Below are 16,522 nucleotides of genomic sequence, written 5' to 3' on the forward strand. Positions count from 1 at the left end.
ATTATAGTCAGCTTTCTCCTCAGCATCAACATTATGACATAACTGAGGCTACAGTGTGAAGTAACATAAACTTAAGCTAACTTTATTACTCTGAACTGTTTGTCATTTTCTCATTTGTTTTATTGCCATGAGGTTTGAGTGCAGTGTAATAGTAGTGTAACTTTTTGATTACCTTATCAAAATAATATAACTTTTGATTTATTCTTTATACTTCTAATGAATGTTTTCAACTGAAAGTTCCGAATTTGTACAGGTCCTGTTTTAACAATTTCAATTCTCTCTCTATCTGTTAATTTGTCACGCCATAATGCTGGGTCTTCACTGATCACTGTATGCCATCACTGCTCTCGTTATCATCCAGCTGTGCTTGAGCAGTGATGATGACCATGGCAGTATCATGTGCGTCGTCAGTGCAGGTGTCAGTGTCCCTGATATGGGCAGCTGTGGCATAGACATCTATATACGACTATGAGCTGTTGTCTGTGACAGAAACGTTATGTGACCTGGAATATTTTTTCCATGATGGATTTAAGATACATTTTAGGCTGATACATAAAATAAAATAATCGTGTTTTCATGCTTATTATGAATTATCATTCGTTTGCAATGACAAATTATGTATTTCAATTCTTAAAAAAATGTATTAAAAAAAAAACTCAGAAGTACGACAAGGCCCCCCTGATGGCAACTGCCCGCCTTTGCCCAATGGGACGCACCGCCCTTGACCCTATGTAAGGGAATCTTAACTGGCTGGCTGAACATGAACATTACAAGATGGCAAATGGTGACACTATCAACTAAAGGCAAAGGTCAAAGGTCAGGTATGTATCACACGCTTTTAACCAAAGCGACTTGCAGACAACCTGCAGCTATCTGGAATCGAACCCAGGACATCCACTTACAAAGATGAAATAGATTATAGCTATTTTAACTTCTCTATGTGTAGTTATAGAAAACATTTTGTGAAATCACAGATTCTGTTAGAAATGTCATTATTGCCCTTTGTCACCTTGCTAGGTAGTTTTTACTAAGGAACTTTTTAGTGAACTGACTAGTCACTGCATAAACCGCAACCAGGACACAAACCTCAGACACGCCTGATGTAACATTTTACAGTGGAAACAAATATGTCCTTCTTTCCTAGATGCAGTCAGGCAATCAGACTGTGTGTGTGTGTAGATTTGGGATTTGAAAAACAGTCTTAAGCAAACTTGATACATGGCCTTGGAACCCCTTCCTGAAGTTGTCCAAACAATTGTGTCATCTGACAACTGGGGGGCGCTGCAATAAACAAAAACACATATGTGAAAGTGCTCCATTTGTATTGTGTTGTCCTGAGAGGTACTCAGGACGGGACATGAAACCCTATCTTGTCCACCAAATTTATGTGGCCGCCATATTAGATTTATTGAAAAAACGTAGATTTCACACAGATAATTTGAGACAAAGCTCCACAAAAGTTCTCAGACGGACTTAACCCTCTTAAAACTGTTCGTTCTTTACAGTCTAAATTTGAGGACGAAGCTGCCAAACTGGTCGATTGAAATTAAACTTGCTGTGAGTGCCCTAGACATAATGACATTTAGGGGCTGTATGCGTCTTTTGGGCGGGGAAGCCCCGTCCTGAGTCATAGACAAGACCTCAGGTGCCAAAGCCACAGCAATGGGTTTTAAGAAGCCACGTGACTCCACAACGTTAGAGTTTAAAACGTGTTGAACTTTAAAATGCAGCTAAACTAACGACAGGACAACAGCCAAGAGATATGACATATGAGAGCAAAGTATGACTACAAACGGTGTGTTTCGTCAAATGTTTACGGGCTAACAGAAATTCATATGTGAGACATGGGAGGAGCTGTCAGTTTGTCACTTGTGGTTCCTCAAATAACTTCAAGCAGTGAGCGGAAGATCGGTCACAACTTGTTAACTGCATTCACACGTATGCATTAGACTCTGCGCTACTTTGAAGTAGCCTACAGGTAAAAAGCTACTTTCACATTCTAATCTCCAATCATCATTATGTTACTTTCGTCATCAAATAAACGTACGTAGTCTTTTTCTTAACATTGACATGTCTGAAAATGAAGATCAGTTACCTAACCCGGGAAGGGAACGCACTCTAAACCAGGAGTTACTAATCGCGGACTGCATGGAAACGGAGCCTCTTTTGACGGGAAGCATTGATCAGGGTCCTGTAGATTACGGCTCGAAATGTGAGGATGGACAACGTGGGCCATTAAGCAGTAAGGGGTCGTCTTGCCCTGACCCCGAAGCTTCCTGTCGTTTACATGGAGGTATGAAACTATGTACAATAACAATGTTAGAGACCTTAAAGTAGCAGTGAGGAGTTTTGGTCTAAAACTAATGCCTAAATACCTAATAGGTATGCAAAGCGTTTTGGAAAGCCCAACAACCGCCAGGTTGGCACTGGTAAAAGCTTGTTGCTAATTGTTGTGTTTTGGCGATATAGCCTAGTTGAGCGTGTTGTGCTTTTTTACCTTTTCGCAGCACTAGGAAACTGTCCGGGTGGCTAGTGGAAACGACAGGTGTGTTTCCGGTCTTCGCATGACCTTAAACCATCAACATGAATTGCAGATGATAACGTCCCAAACATACATAAAACATGCCTCATATAGCAGCAAATTAATGCTTAAATTGCAATTTGTTAAAAAGAACATCGGAATCACACTTGGCATGCACTTAAATCTGTGGTAAAGAGCTTGCATATTGATTTCATACAAAATGGCCTAATGCTCTAACAGTGGTTCTCAAAGTGGGGGGCGCGCCCCCCTGGGGGGGCGCGAACACTCTCCAGGGGGGGCGCGATGTCACAGACGGAGAAAAAAAAAAACTACCGCCGACCTGTCACTGGTTAGTGAAAGCTCCCTCAGTGGCGAAATGCAAGGGGCTGGACTGACCCAAACAAATCAAATACGGTTTTGCTCCTGATCCACCAATCAAAACGGAGTTTTTTCATTTGAACTTGAGTTGCACCTAAGTTTCCGAGTATATAAAAAAAAAACGCAGGCATTGGTAAGCTCTCACCCTGAGATGACTCTGCAGAGTTTGTTCAATTTCTCTTGTTTCCTGTATCATTCAGATATTCATTGCTTTATAAACAGTCTTTTTAAAGACTCACTCCTTCCTTAGTAATACCTTACTGCGCTTGCAGTAGGTCTATTCGTAGCCTATTCTAAGGAGTAATTTGCCCCAGTCTTTTGAAAAAGCTCGTAGCCCCGAGAGCTAGCCTAGCTAGCTACCTTTTCCCAACTGCAGCTAGCCCTTTTCTCCTTAACACCTACCTTTATATTTTTGTATCATCCACCGTGTTGCAACAAATAAAACACCAGCACTTGAATACTATTTTGTGCTGTCCCTGTCTACATTGTGTACAGTTAGTTTTGTTAGGAATCATTGCCTAGCACAGCCTTATCCTTATCCATGTCGTTCACTACCACACATACAAGAACACGACGTTGAAATTAGAACCTTATTAACTTCACACACACTGTATCAGCAAACAAACACAACTATGGACACGTTTCTGATTCGTAAAAGTCAGAAAGAGAAGCCTGTGGACTTCTTTAAACATGAACGTGTTCGTCCAGCAACAACGAACCACCATCTCCAAGCAGTGTCTGGAGGCATCTTATGTAGTTGCTCATAGAATTGCTAAGCTTGGCCAACTCCATACAATTGCCGAAACACTGATTTTGCCGGCCGCGCAAGACGTGTAGAATAGAAGCTAAACTCAGCGCAATACTTATGTCAAATGACATTGTATCACGCCGAATATCAGAAATCAGTTTGGGTCCTATTTCAAAGAGGACTACCGTTCATTCGCCTAAGTTCGGGATCCATTTCTCTGCTCAGCAGACGAGCTGTCAATAGACATGAAAGAGCAATTGAAGAGTGACAGTAGACTTAAGCATCTCCCCTATTTCGTCATTCTGGATAGCAATGATCACCTTTGCGACATAGCCTTAAAAATGCTCATCCTTTTCGCGTCGACATATTTGTGCCAGGCAGGCTTTTCAAGACTGACTGCGCTCAAAACTAAATACCGCAACCGCGCACAGATCGAGGATGACCTGAGGATATGTTTGAAAACATTGCCCCAAGATTTGAGAACCTTTGCAGTGCAAAGCAGGCTCATGTCTCACATTGACAGACCTGTAGGATTTTTTTTGTAAAGATCACAAGAGGCCCATAATAATAACAGTATCCAAATTATAGCAATAATAACACTAATTATTATTATGATAATAATACAATAATAATAATTGGTCGATAGTCATTAATTATAATAATAATAACATAATGATGGTGATAATAATGAATAGCCTACTAATAGGCCTACTATTACTGATAATAATAATAACAATAGTAATAATAATAATAAATAGTTATAATAATTGTCTGTATGGGCCTAACAATAGCCTAACCTTGACATGTCAGGCCTATCAATAACAATATGCTATCTATCTATCTATCTATCTATCTATATATGGTGGTGTAGTTGAGGGTGGTGGCGGCGGGCCGCGCGCTGGGGGGGCCCCAACTACCCCTAACCAGCTTTGGGGGGGCCCAGCTTGCAAAAGTTTGAGAACCCCTGCTCTACAACATGCAAGGTAGGTTATATAGGAGGAAAACATTTCTATGTCACTGTATATGAAAGGGGGCATAATTGCTGTTATTGTACATAAGCTACTATATAAAAATGAATTTTATGGACTTTTTTCCCAAATATCCTTGATCAGTAACATGAATAGAGTGGTCTGGTGAGTGAGGCAGGGGGGCCTATGTGTTGTCTTATAGCATGCAGTCTGTAGGTTCATTTGATTTAGGGGTGCTGACTTAACACGATGCATGCTTGTTAGAAATCTTTTCAAAATGTCACCGGTGCTGTTGAACATCACTTTGTCACATGATGTTAAAACCTTGTGGGAGCAAGGCCCTTTTTCAAATTGCACTGAATTAAAAAAAAAAAACAGAACTGGCATGAAATGGAGCTTTCCACAGGCATAATGAAATGAGTAGAGAGGAAAGAAGTCATATGGGTCATTCCACGCCAAACGGGACAATTAAAGGAAAATTCCCCACTCGACCATCTCAGATTTGGCTGAAAAAAATAAAGGTTGTTCATACACTTCTTAGTAGGTATAGTCCCAAATATTAGCTCTCTACTCCCAATAGTTTTGTCACAAAAAAATGTTTTAGGGGGGAGGGGGTGCCAATACTTAAGACGCTTTTTGAGCAGCGTTTTGTGAAGAGCCATTTTCAAATTGCTATTACTAGAAAAGTATTTAAGCTAGCTCCTTCAAACTTTCTAGGCCTAAAATATGATACCATTACTTGAAAAATATGGACTTCCAAGGGTGTGGCTTGGGTATATCATAGTATTCGGGGTGCTTGAATTTGCGCGAAAATTTTACACTATGCTCTGTCGTAGCATCTTTGAAGGACTGTGGAAAGCTCAATGTTAAAGCTAGAGACTTGATAATATACACAGACCTTCCTATGTATGCTTCGTATGTTGTAATAAAAAACTGTCCTTATGTGATGAATGGGCTGGAAGATATTAAAGCTTGAAAATGGATGAAACCCCATTTTGTGCCATTTTTGGCATGCTATAGCAAAAAAATGACAGGATTTACCAATATGAAACAATTTTTTTTTTAAAGAAATTTCTTCTTAACATATCAAAAATGTGTGATGGTGCTCTGCTTCATTTTCTCAAAATATTTTTTTGAAAATATGGGATTTTTGTACACGCCCAGCATTCAATGGCCTATGGAAGCATATTCAAATGGTAGCAAAAGCAAAAGTTTATGACCCCCACTGCTCATTTGAAATCCTTCAACATGCCCGTAACCATGTTTCCAAGTACAAAACTTTTCTGTAGCACATTTTGGTTGGTTATTTGGTTTCACCGTAGCCTCCAAGTAACAAAGAGATTTTTTTTTTTTTTAACATTACAAAAAACAATAGTGACATGCAGCCTTCAAGTATTTAAAACAAACTTTACTGGGCACTACAATCAATCTTTTTACGATGGAAAAGTTTATATGGTATGGTATATCTTTGTAATGTCAATTGCAGTACCTGACTAAGACATTAAAAACATTTGGAAATAATGAATAGGCAAAGGAAAATTATGAGATTTCAGTTATCAGGTATAGCTCAATGACTGTGTGCGCATGTGTTTACATTGTTTTTTTTTTACAATCACACACACACACACCTCTATATACACGCAGTAGTTTACATTTACTGACATGGTGACGGACCATTAGTTCAGTTTATTTAAAGCGCTAATGTCTGGCTTATTTGGCATATTTGGCTACACAGAAATGCCAGCTGTCTCAAACTAAAATTACGGTAACATGTATTTCAGGATAAGGGTATCAAGGACAAACACTTTGGATGCATTGTTAATGTAATGCTAACATTAATTGAAACTCTGTTCTTTCTTTGCAATCTATTTGATGTAATCCCAAGACATTGTACATTTTAAAGCAAAGAATAGATAATTGCACTCTGATATATATATGGCTGCAGTTGTAAATATATGTATATATATATATCAATGTCCTATTAAAGGCATTTTGTATGAAATATTGCAGTGAAAGGTTATTGCCCCTTCCCTTGAGTTCATCTTGATCTTGACTTCATTGTTTACATTTTAGAGAAAAGGCCAGGCCACATAATTTTGAGTTAAAAGAAAAGAAAAATGTTTTAGTTATTTTATTTTGGAATTTTACAGAGATGCACCTGCATCTGTTTACCTCAATAAGCAATCCTTCATCTGTTGCAGCTGAAGGGCTATAAAAAGCCTGTCCAATGGCTTACCTGCCTGTTTACCTACCCACAGGTGCGCCTGATGCCCATGCACTCATTGCACGTGACCGGAGTCTTCCACAAGGCTAGGTAGACATATTGCTATAAAAACTAGCAGGCTAGTCACACAGGAATAGCAGAGAAAGGGCAGCCAAGATTTCCAGTTCCACCTATTCCTACAACAACTTTTACTGATAACCGAAGGAAGAAAAGAAAGACCGAAGTACAAGGGCTGTGTACTGAAAGACCTTCATACTTAACAGACACAAACTTAGAAAAGTGATGTCATGGTTTTATTGATAGTAACTTAAGTCATTATTTTGTTTGTTTTTGGGGGAATGTATTATTTTCGTGTAGACAATGTAGCTAGCTATGCATGTAGCTTATGTATTAGCCCCAATGCTAACACTAGTAGCACAGTAAGCTATGTTTACACGTACTTTGTATGTAATCTATCTCTGTGTTTGTTTGCAAGTGTCGTCTGAGGGTATTTAATATTATGCATTTTATGTTAGTCTATATTGGCTTTGATCTTGATGTTTTAAAAATATGGTGATGTAGCTAATGTTTGTGTTTTTGTGGTTGTGAGAATAAGACATAAAGTAGCCTAGTTGGATACGGTTAGCGATTCGCTGCGCTCTTCTCCCCAATGCTGAGTGTTCTCTCTCTTTCGTGGACTCGTGCTCCAGTAGTCAGGCAGTGTGTGTGCGTTCATGTGTTTTGGAAGAGTGACTTTGGAGGTGTCTGAAGGAAGGCGCTGGGATTTGTTTTTGGTTGTATACTTTCTAAATCTATTTTACTCTGACTGGTTGCTCCAGAATCACCTAACCTACCTTTAATAATAGGCTATGTAACATGATCTTAAGCAGGGATATTGAAGTGTGCATTCTGATGTAGCTTCTTCTCAACTTTTTCACTTCAAACATGTCTCTAAAATGGCCTTGCAAATGTGTAATTTTTTTCTTTGTTATTTGTTTGGTTTATGTGATGAATAGGAACAAATGTTTTCACTTGAGGTTATTCGTACTATGACTCTCCCCTTGCTTTCATTTGAAGGTGTTTAAGTTTTCCATGGCTTTTAATGACATTCACAAGGTAAATGCGAAAGTCCATGTACCACGTTTCCCGCCAAAATAAATGTGGTTGTGGCTCAGTTTACTTGTGTTTTAAATAAATCACACCTTTTTCATGAGCCGGCTTCATTCTGAAGTTAAGCGTTGTGGGTGTAGTCGAAGCACAGAGGGGGAATACACATAACTGGAATGTTTGTAATTGGAGGCGTGCAGAAAAAGACTTAAGCGCAAATAGGAAAAACCAGCCTGTGTGAATGTAGACTTTTGCCCTGTTTTGATAATTAACCTTTGACCCTTTATCCTTCCAAGATGATGACGATGTCTACATTCAACAAGCTGTTGTATTCCTTGAAGATGCTATACAGGTGAAAATAATGAATGATGATTATTGTAATGAATATTGATTTTCTTGAACTTGCGTCACATTTCTGATTGTCTCATTTTCCTTCTGTTTCTTTGCTACAGTATCGATCAATCAACCATCGTGTGGATTGTCGTTCACTGAATTTATATAGATGGTACTACTCAAGGCTCTGCCAGTGGTAAGTTAATTATAAAGATAATTTTACTCAGTGCAAGTTGACTAGTTAACTAAATGATCAATTACAGTTGAATTACAATTGACATTTAAGAATTCGATGAATATGGTGAACAGCCAAAATGGTGACATCATAGAACGCTGTTTGATCCAAGAAATCTAATGGTACCTTATTTTTTAGAAATCGGGCATATGGTTAAAAAGTTGCGTGCATAAACACACCTCTAACTTTAACCCATTAATGGTGCTTTATACATATATTACTGTATATAAAAAGTCATATTATGCCCTGGGGTTTCCAAACTTTTGCATACAACTTGTATCAAACAACAGGTTACTTTGCTTGGGTATTTACAGATAACCCACTTCAGCCCACAATTCAATTTCTCAATGTAAAATGTTAGAAGTGGTTATTTATGTAACGTTGGTAGTTATTATACAGCTCCACAGAATGCTGCAAAAAGTTCCATTGAATTCAATGGGCCATCCCAATGTTCTGAGCTCCGATATTCTAGATAATGACCGCTGAAAATAATAATTGTAACAGAAAGTCAGCGAGTACTATACTGCTACGCAACACCTGAAAAGTTGAAGTTCTATTTGCATGAAGAACTTTTCTCTCAGTTGAAGCCACAAATCAATCAACAACAAAATCGTTAAAAAGTAGATATTTTGGACTAATATCTTATCGTTTTGGCAAGTAAACAAATAATAAGCGGGATAATGTGTAGTCTGCCGGTCAGTATTGGAAAAAATAAAGCACTTCAGGATGAAACATCGTCTTGTCAGGATTTATATTCTGATAGATTTGACATTATCCCTTACTTAACAGATGTAGCTGAATCTTTTAATCAAGTTGTCTTTACATCATGTCACATCATATTGCATTGTTAAGTGACTAAAATCACCACATGGGTCTGCATGGCAGCCGCTCATTTAAATGTTGAAACACATTTGTATATGTTAATGTTGTGAAGGGGTCTAGGTACCACCATAGCAGTCATCCTGGGTCTGGCTTTTTTTGAGAGGCCCTCTTCCTTGTCCCTTACATCTGATCCACGGTATCGGCCCGCTCCTTGGGAGCCAGCTTGTGGCGTAACCGAGAGCATAGAGATGGTGTGCCTCTGCATCTTCATTGTGGATTTTGCTGTGAAGGTAAGTCAAGTTGTTACTTTACCCCTGAAGACTATACATTTGAAACACACGTTCAGTCTTTTCATGTCATGTTATAATAATATGAAAGACTGGAATGGCTCCTTGTGGACCCTCAGACCGGCCCATATCTCTGTGGTACACTGAGAGGACCAATGCTGTACCATTCCCCCAATTTGAACCCCAGTACAGTGAAATAATAGAAAAAGTGTAAGAAAGGACTAGGCCAGCAGACATGCAGAGCCCTCTGTGTCATTGCAAACCCCCTACAAGCACCTTTCCATGGCCTGACGTGCACCTCCCAAATTTTGTGACTATCTGTCGAAACGACGTAGACCGCACGGAGCCTGCAGGGCTGTGATGGATCTAATCCATCGTTGTTTACCTTGTGGGTAGTAGCATTCTAACATAAGATAGCTGGCTCTGACACCTCACAAATCCCCTCAGATGTATTTTTCAATTACAATAACGGGATTTTTACATTGCACAGTGTCTATTTCTCGGTTTTTCTTTTAAAGAAGTCAAACAAACAACTTTTATGTACAAATACTACGGAGTTTGGTCCACCATCTTTTTTTTTCAGCGTCGCTATTTGATTGGCTGGTCACAGTAACACAGTCATAGAAGCATATCTCGGCCTTAACAGACCATCGGATGCAAATTAACATCACATACTCTCCTGAAGTACTCATCGCCTCATTGTGAATCCCATATCAAATAAACTCGTGAGGTAATGCGGTTTTCAAATTATATGAAATTTCATATAATATGAAATAATATTCTCAAAAAAACAACACATTTGAAAGATAAAAAGTGAAATCTTGTTTTTTCTCCAATTTTTGTTGTAGATAGAGACAGACCTAGAGTGTACGAAAGTCATCATTTTGTCATCTACACAGTGGAAAAAAAAACCCCAATCAATTTGTCACTTTTTGTTCAAAAGATGATTAATTTACAGATAACTGTACAATTTGCAGTAAAACTAGAATGTTGAACGTACAATATTTTCTTGACCCCATTTCACATTTTACCCCATAATACATAGACATAATGGTCATGTAGCAGAATTCAATTTAATTTTGTTTATATAGCACCAAAACAATAAAATTGTCTCAAGGCGCTTTACAGAGTCCATTCCAACCCCGCTTAGAGCAAGCACAATGAAAAAGAAGTGAACAAAATGGTCCGTCACCATGATTCAGTATATATATGTTTCACACATTCCAAAACTACTTTTTTCCAATTGTCAATTACTGGTATTCATACTACTTTCACATTATTGTAGCTAGTTTCAACAATATTACTAATAATTAAGTCATTGGTCAACCTCTTGGGTTTTAATTTAATAGAATGAATTCATGTTTTTTACACTGAGTTTGAATGGTATGAAGAGCTTTGCCACCAACAGTTCCTTTGTAGGCCCATTTTAGTTGGCCTCTCAACAAGTGAAAATGCCTTAAAGTCTCTGCTCAGCTCCCATTCAAATGTTTATAGCAATCAAGCATGTAGAACTGTTCAAGTAGAGCCAAATTTGGTTCGTAGACAGAACTATACATTAGCGTTGAGAAAACATTTAGGTTTTTGGAGAAATTGATCATATTTTTAAGATTACAAGCCATTACTGTATATATGTACACTTCAGATGCAAGATACAGTACATACAACAGGTGGCCATCATTATACTGAGCTTGAATTACGGATCAATTCTGAGCTTGAATTACGGATCAATTCTGAGCTTGAATTACGGATCAATTAATACATTCCTCACCATTGCTTCCAAAAAACATTTATACCATCCTGACTGATTAATACATCCAATGGACCTTACAATTGAATGGTTTGACCATCGTTGCTAGCACAAACATGGGTTTTGCTTCGTATAAGTATTATTTTTCTACATTCCAGAGTTACCTAATTGGTTGGGATGAGTTACTGAAGACCAAGTGGCTCATTGGCTACATCTTAGTCATTGCAGCCTCGATCATTGACTGGACGTTGTCGATAAGCATGCTGTGTGATGAGGTAAGAACTGCTCCAATTTGATTGTTTTATAGACCTGTATAAGTATTTTGACATACAGTATATATTCAGAAAAATGTGCACAGAATTTTGTGTGTATGTCCAACCGATTGATGACTAATTGACTTACACATGCTATTCTAAAATGGTGATCCAGGTCATCAACGCATCATACTTTTTTTTTTTATTTGTCACGTAAAGATGTATGATTTAAAGAGTTTTGTACATAAAGTTTTGTCAGTTATGCCACCCCATATGGACAAAATCTCTCCAGTTATATTTCCTCTTTAAGCCAACATGAGGGAGTGTCCCAAATTTCATGTTGATCAGAGATTCATAATGGTAAATATGACTGCTGAAGTCTGATTGGCTGTTGATCAGAGATTCATAATGGTAAATATGACTGCTGAAGTCTGATTGGCTGTTGATCAGAGATTCATAATGGTAAATATGACTGCTGAAGTCTGATTGGCTGTTGAACAGAGATTCATAATGGTAAATATGACTGCTGAAGTCTGATTGGCTGTTGATCAGAGATTCATGATGGTAAATATGACTGCTGAAGTCTGATTGGCGGTTATTTTTGTTGACAAAGTGAATGAGACAACATGATGTGCAAATGTGGCCAAATACTAAGACACCTAATTGGACATGGGTGGCAACGGGTTCAATAGATTAGTGAGGGAATCAGAGTATGAGCTTCATTGCTTTGAAGACTTAAAATGTCAAAACATGTATGGTCACTCTGAGATCTTAAACAATAGCACACTATGTTTATTCGTTAAATATTTGTAATATGTTTCCAGAGTCCTTTTTCTATTCAGACCAAACTGAAATGCACTGTCATCAACTATAGGCCTTGCGAGTTCGGAGACTTATCCGTCCATTCTTCCTTCTGCAAAACTCTTCCTTGATGAAAAAAACATTGAAGTGCCTAAAGCGGACCCTCCCAGAGATGGCAAGGTAAGAACATCAAGCACATTAGGGTTCTCTGATGGAACTCTCAAGCACATTAGGGTTCTCTGATGGAACCTGACTAGCGCTTAACTTGCACTTCAGCAGCTACATTCCTGCACTTCTTTTTCCTTCTTTCTAGGTCGTTGTTTTCTAATTCTCATGTAAAGTAGTATTTATTGTTACACCATGCTTTTTATTGCTCTTAGCTTGACTGTTCTCTCCCTTGTATGTCGCTTTGGACAAAAGTGTCTGCTAAATGACTAAATGTAATGTAAATGGAACTCTCAAGCACATCAGGGTTCTCTGAAAGGAACTCCATCTCTTATAATTGAGTGCTCTCATATCACATACTGTATTTTCTGGCCTATAACTCGCTCTGGAGTATTGGTTAGAGAGAATGTGTTATTAAGAGGGAAAAAATATCAGTTGTCACAATTGGTTGTGTTGCATGATGCTGTAGCACCAGGAAGTGCCACTGGCAAAACCATTACTATTCATTTCCTTGACAGGGTTCCCGCGGGTCCTTAAAAAGTCTTAAAATGTCTTAAATTCAAATTCGGGTAATTAAGGTCTTACATTGTCTTAAATTTCACGTAAAGTTGCTGTAGGTATTCATTAATTTTTTGCCGGTGCGCTTAATGACGATGAGAAAGCACAGTGACGCATCGTAAAACATCTAATAGTTGATTAATTTAGTATTGTGTGAAATGAGTCTCCGCAATTGAATAACTGTTTACGGTACGTCGGCTACAGACGCTGACGTCAGGCTGCGTGTCGCCATTACGCGGTGGTCGATGTGAGGTTCGACACACGCACACACACACTTGGGTATCTCCAAGTAATCTGTGAACGCAAGCTGTCATGAATATTTCTTTCAAGCTTGTTTGTTTGGCCAACCCATGTCACCATGACACGCTTTTTATTTCGAGTCTTCTGGTCTGTTCGAAATGGAAGGTAGCTGCCTCAATGCCGTAATTGACAGGTGTATTACAAGACATGTCTTTCGGGTGAAAGCGTTGGTTTCAAACAGCCTTTTTAAGATGGCATTTACGGTAACGTGTAACGTTGGTACGCTGCAATAACGTTATGCTATCTAACGTAGGCTAACGTGCTAAAGTCAGACAGTTGGCTGACAGACGCCTCGCAAATCACATCAACCATTTTTGCTGGTTACAATAACGGTGTTATCGGATAGTACAGTGTCTTTTTCTCGGTAACTTTTGACAAATCTAAGCGTGAAAACGCCGAAAAATGTACATTTACATAAAAGACATGGCCGTCAGGCGAGTTTGGTCCGGAGTTTAGCTGCTAAAGTTATCTTCTGTCCTGTCGTTTAAAGCAAACCTTTTAGCTCTGGCATTGGTCTCCCATTATGTATTTATCACTTCACTGGATTGGAAGACCATTTTCCAGGCTCTCGCATGCCCCCTTCATTGAGGCAGAGGTTACGTATGCCTCCCCTATGTGCTTTTTCACTGTGGTTTTATGACAGATCAGCAAGACTAAATAGCTTCTTCACATACGTGAAATACATTACATTACCTATTCTATGGATACAAACGACATATAATAACAGTGTCTACAAATATTTCAGTGATGACGAACAATGAGAAAGCAAAAGTCATGTGCTCAACCCAGTGTGTGAGGGATAGCACAATCTGAGATGAGGCGCAGCTCGTTGCTGCCTCACCTCGCGAGTCGCCTCTGTTTGAACTGGAACATGCTCATGGTCAAATTCAGCGATTTTGATTTATAAAAATGATCGGAATCATACAAACATTTTATTTAAAGCACAGATCAGTAGATACATATTAATATTTATTTGGTTTTTTACTTTTTATGAGGCTCTGCCTCCCCTCACCACACGTCCCTATGTAATCTGTAATCTGAAACACTGACCCGTTTTCTACTGCCGGGCGCTTCACTGCAACTGAACAAATGTACCACTCTCCTACTTCAGTTTGTTTTCAGAATGAGATCATTTTAGGAGGAGGATGCCATTACTGTGGCTCAACTAGAGGCAGGTTGGGTTGGCCTGTGCCCGTGCAACATTCAACACAGGAATGTTTATGATTAAACTGTTACCAGAGCACAACATTGTTTACAACAGCACAAAGTTCTTCATAGATCTAGCCTCATCATTTTGTTGTCAAAGTGCACCAGATTGATGCATTGAACTTTAAAATGTGCAAAATGTTCTTATATATAAAATATATTCCCCGGGGAGCATGCCCCGGACCCTCCTAGGGGGTTCGCATCGTTGTCACCTTTTTCAACCCTGATGAGTTTGCACCCCTGAATTGAATATTCCAAAGAAATTGTGACATTTTTGGGTCTTAAATTATATTTGTTGAGGTCTTAAAAAAGTCTTAAAAAGCATTACATTTTACTTTTGAAATGGTGCAAGAACCCTGCTTGACAATGACCTGGGCATTACTGCACAGTTGATGGGCCTCTATCAGCAGCTGGCTGGTCAAGGACCCCTTTGTGGACTCGTTCCTGTTCCAGTTCGGACCACAATTAGCCTTCTTTCTTTTCTTTTCATAGAATTAAGAGTTACCACTGTTTTGCACCAGTCTCTTACACATTTCTCACTCACTTTATAATCTGCAGTTCTGGAGTGTAGTTTCTTTTCTTTTTGGTGGCATTTTGTTTGTGTTCTCAGTTTATTACTAAATGTAATGTTTTTTTTTTTATGTAACAGTAGCCATTTTTCAATCGTCACAAGTGTATACAGTGCCATCTCTTGGCCGTAGTTGGTATGCGATTGAATTAGACAAAATACACATACCGTAAATCCTCAAATAAAGACCGGGATTCAATTAGAGGCCGGGCTTCAGATAGTAGCCGGGGGCGTGGTCGATACGGACAAATAAAGGCCGGGCCCCGTATACAAGCCGGGGGTAAAAAAAGGTACCGGTAGCCTATTTTATTGTAGCCTACCAGCATCAGTCCATCAGCACAAAGCAGACATCACAATTTAATTAAATGCATTTCATAAATACATGTTCTCCTCATGTTTAATGTTGTTCGCTAATTTCATGGCTGTTTGCAATAAGAAAAGAAAATGTTTCAGCCTACAAGGCGAATTTGTTATTATACAGTTACTTGCCTAAACGATAGAAGACATTCCTCCAAAATACCTCTTTTTAATGATTTTGTTGCCGTTTCGTGATTTCCGCTAAGACATTTTTTTTCTTATAGAACTTTAACGTCCCAGGTGTTGCGTAGCAACCCATTACTTGCTGACTTCAAGTTACAATGACTTTCCGCTACGTTAAATGACGGACTTCTTGTGGAATGATATGAAAGATGTGAATTAGAAGCACAAAACCCGTTGGCAATGACAGCAGTCTTTAACTTTTCGAGGTGGTGAATATTAAGAAATTACAGACCTGCTAATGTTGGGGTGCCCCATTCAAATCAATGGAACTTTTTTGAACATTCTGAAGAGCCGTAAGAAATAAAGGCCTGCCCCTAATACAAGCCTGCCCCAAATACAGGCCGGTACGTTATACTTGTACAGTGTGATCCTGCTCAATAATCCATCTCCTCTTTCTCTCTCTCTCTGTCTGTCTGTCTGTCTGTCTGTCTGTCTGTCTGTCTCTCTGTCTCTGTCTCTGTCTCTGTCTCTGTCTCTGTCTCTGTGTCTGTCTGTCTGTCTGTCTGTCTCTCTCTCTCTCTCTCTTCAGTGTGATCCTGCTCCTGGCTCTCCACCTGTGTCTCTTTACAATGTTTGGAATGTTGCTCTTTGCCAAAACAGAGGTATGTATAACTGTGTGTAATCCATCTCCCATAGACACCCATAGTTTGGCAGCAGCAGAAGCTCAGAGAACACTTCCCTGTTTTGCCCAGACAGCTGGGGGTGTAAGTGGGCTCATCTGCTTGGAGTCAGCCGGGTGGAGAGGTAGAGCTAAAAAGAAGAGAGGAGAGGAGAGAGGGAT

General features: G+C 39.0%; 1 protein-coding gene across 2 annotated transcripts in view; it reads left to right on the plus strand.

Annotated features, from left to right (window-relative positions):
- The first annotated feature begins 1,593 nt into the window (after positions 1–1,593).
- The window catches only part of LOC105913315 (two pore calcium channel protein 2-like), a 34,443-nt gene continuing 19,514 nt past the window's right edge, over positions 1,594–16,522 (plus strand). The window contains exons 1-8 of one of the 2 annotated variants that reach the window (XM_031569763.2): positions 1,594–1,978; positions 2,087–2,293; positions 8,222–8,277; positions 8,378–8,454; positions 9,428–9,605; positions 11,508–11,624; positions 12,478–12,584; positions 16,271–16,343. In XM_031569763.2, coding sequence (XP_031425623.1) covers positions 2,149–2,293; positions 8,222–8,277; positions 8,378–8,454; positions 9,428–9,605; positions 11,508–11,624; positions 12,478–12,584; positions 16,271–16,343 — 753 coding nt within the window. In that variant the 5' untranslated portion in view covers positions 1,594–1,978; positions 2,087–2,148. Of the gene's footprint in view, positions 2,294–8,221; positions 8,278–8,377; positions 8,455–9,427; positions 9,606–11,507; positions 11,625–12,477; positions 12,585–16,270; positions 16,344–16,522 lie in introns of both variants that reach the window. The other variant, XM_012842367.3, reaches the window with a different exon arrangement.

The sequence above is a fragment of the Clupea harengus genome, chromosome 6 (genome assembly GCF_900700415.2).
Source record: "Clupea harengus chromosome 6, Ch_v2.0.2, whole genome shotgun sequence".
Taxonomy (NCBI): Eukaryota; Metazoa; Chordata; class Actinopteri; order Clupeiformes; family Clupeidae; genus Clupea; species Clupea harengus.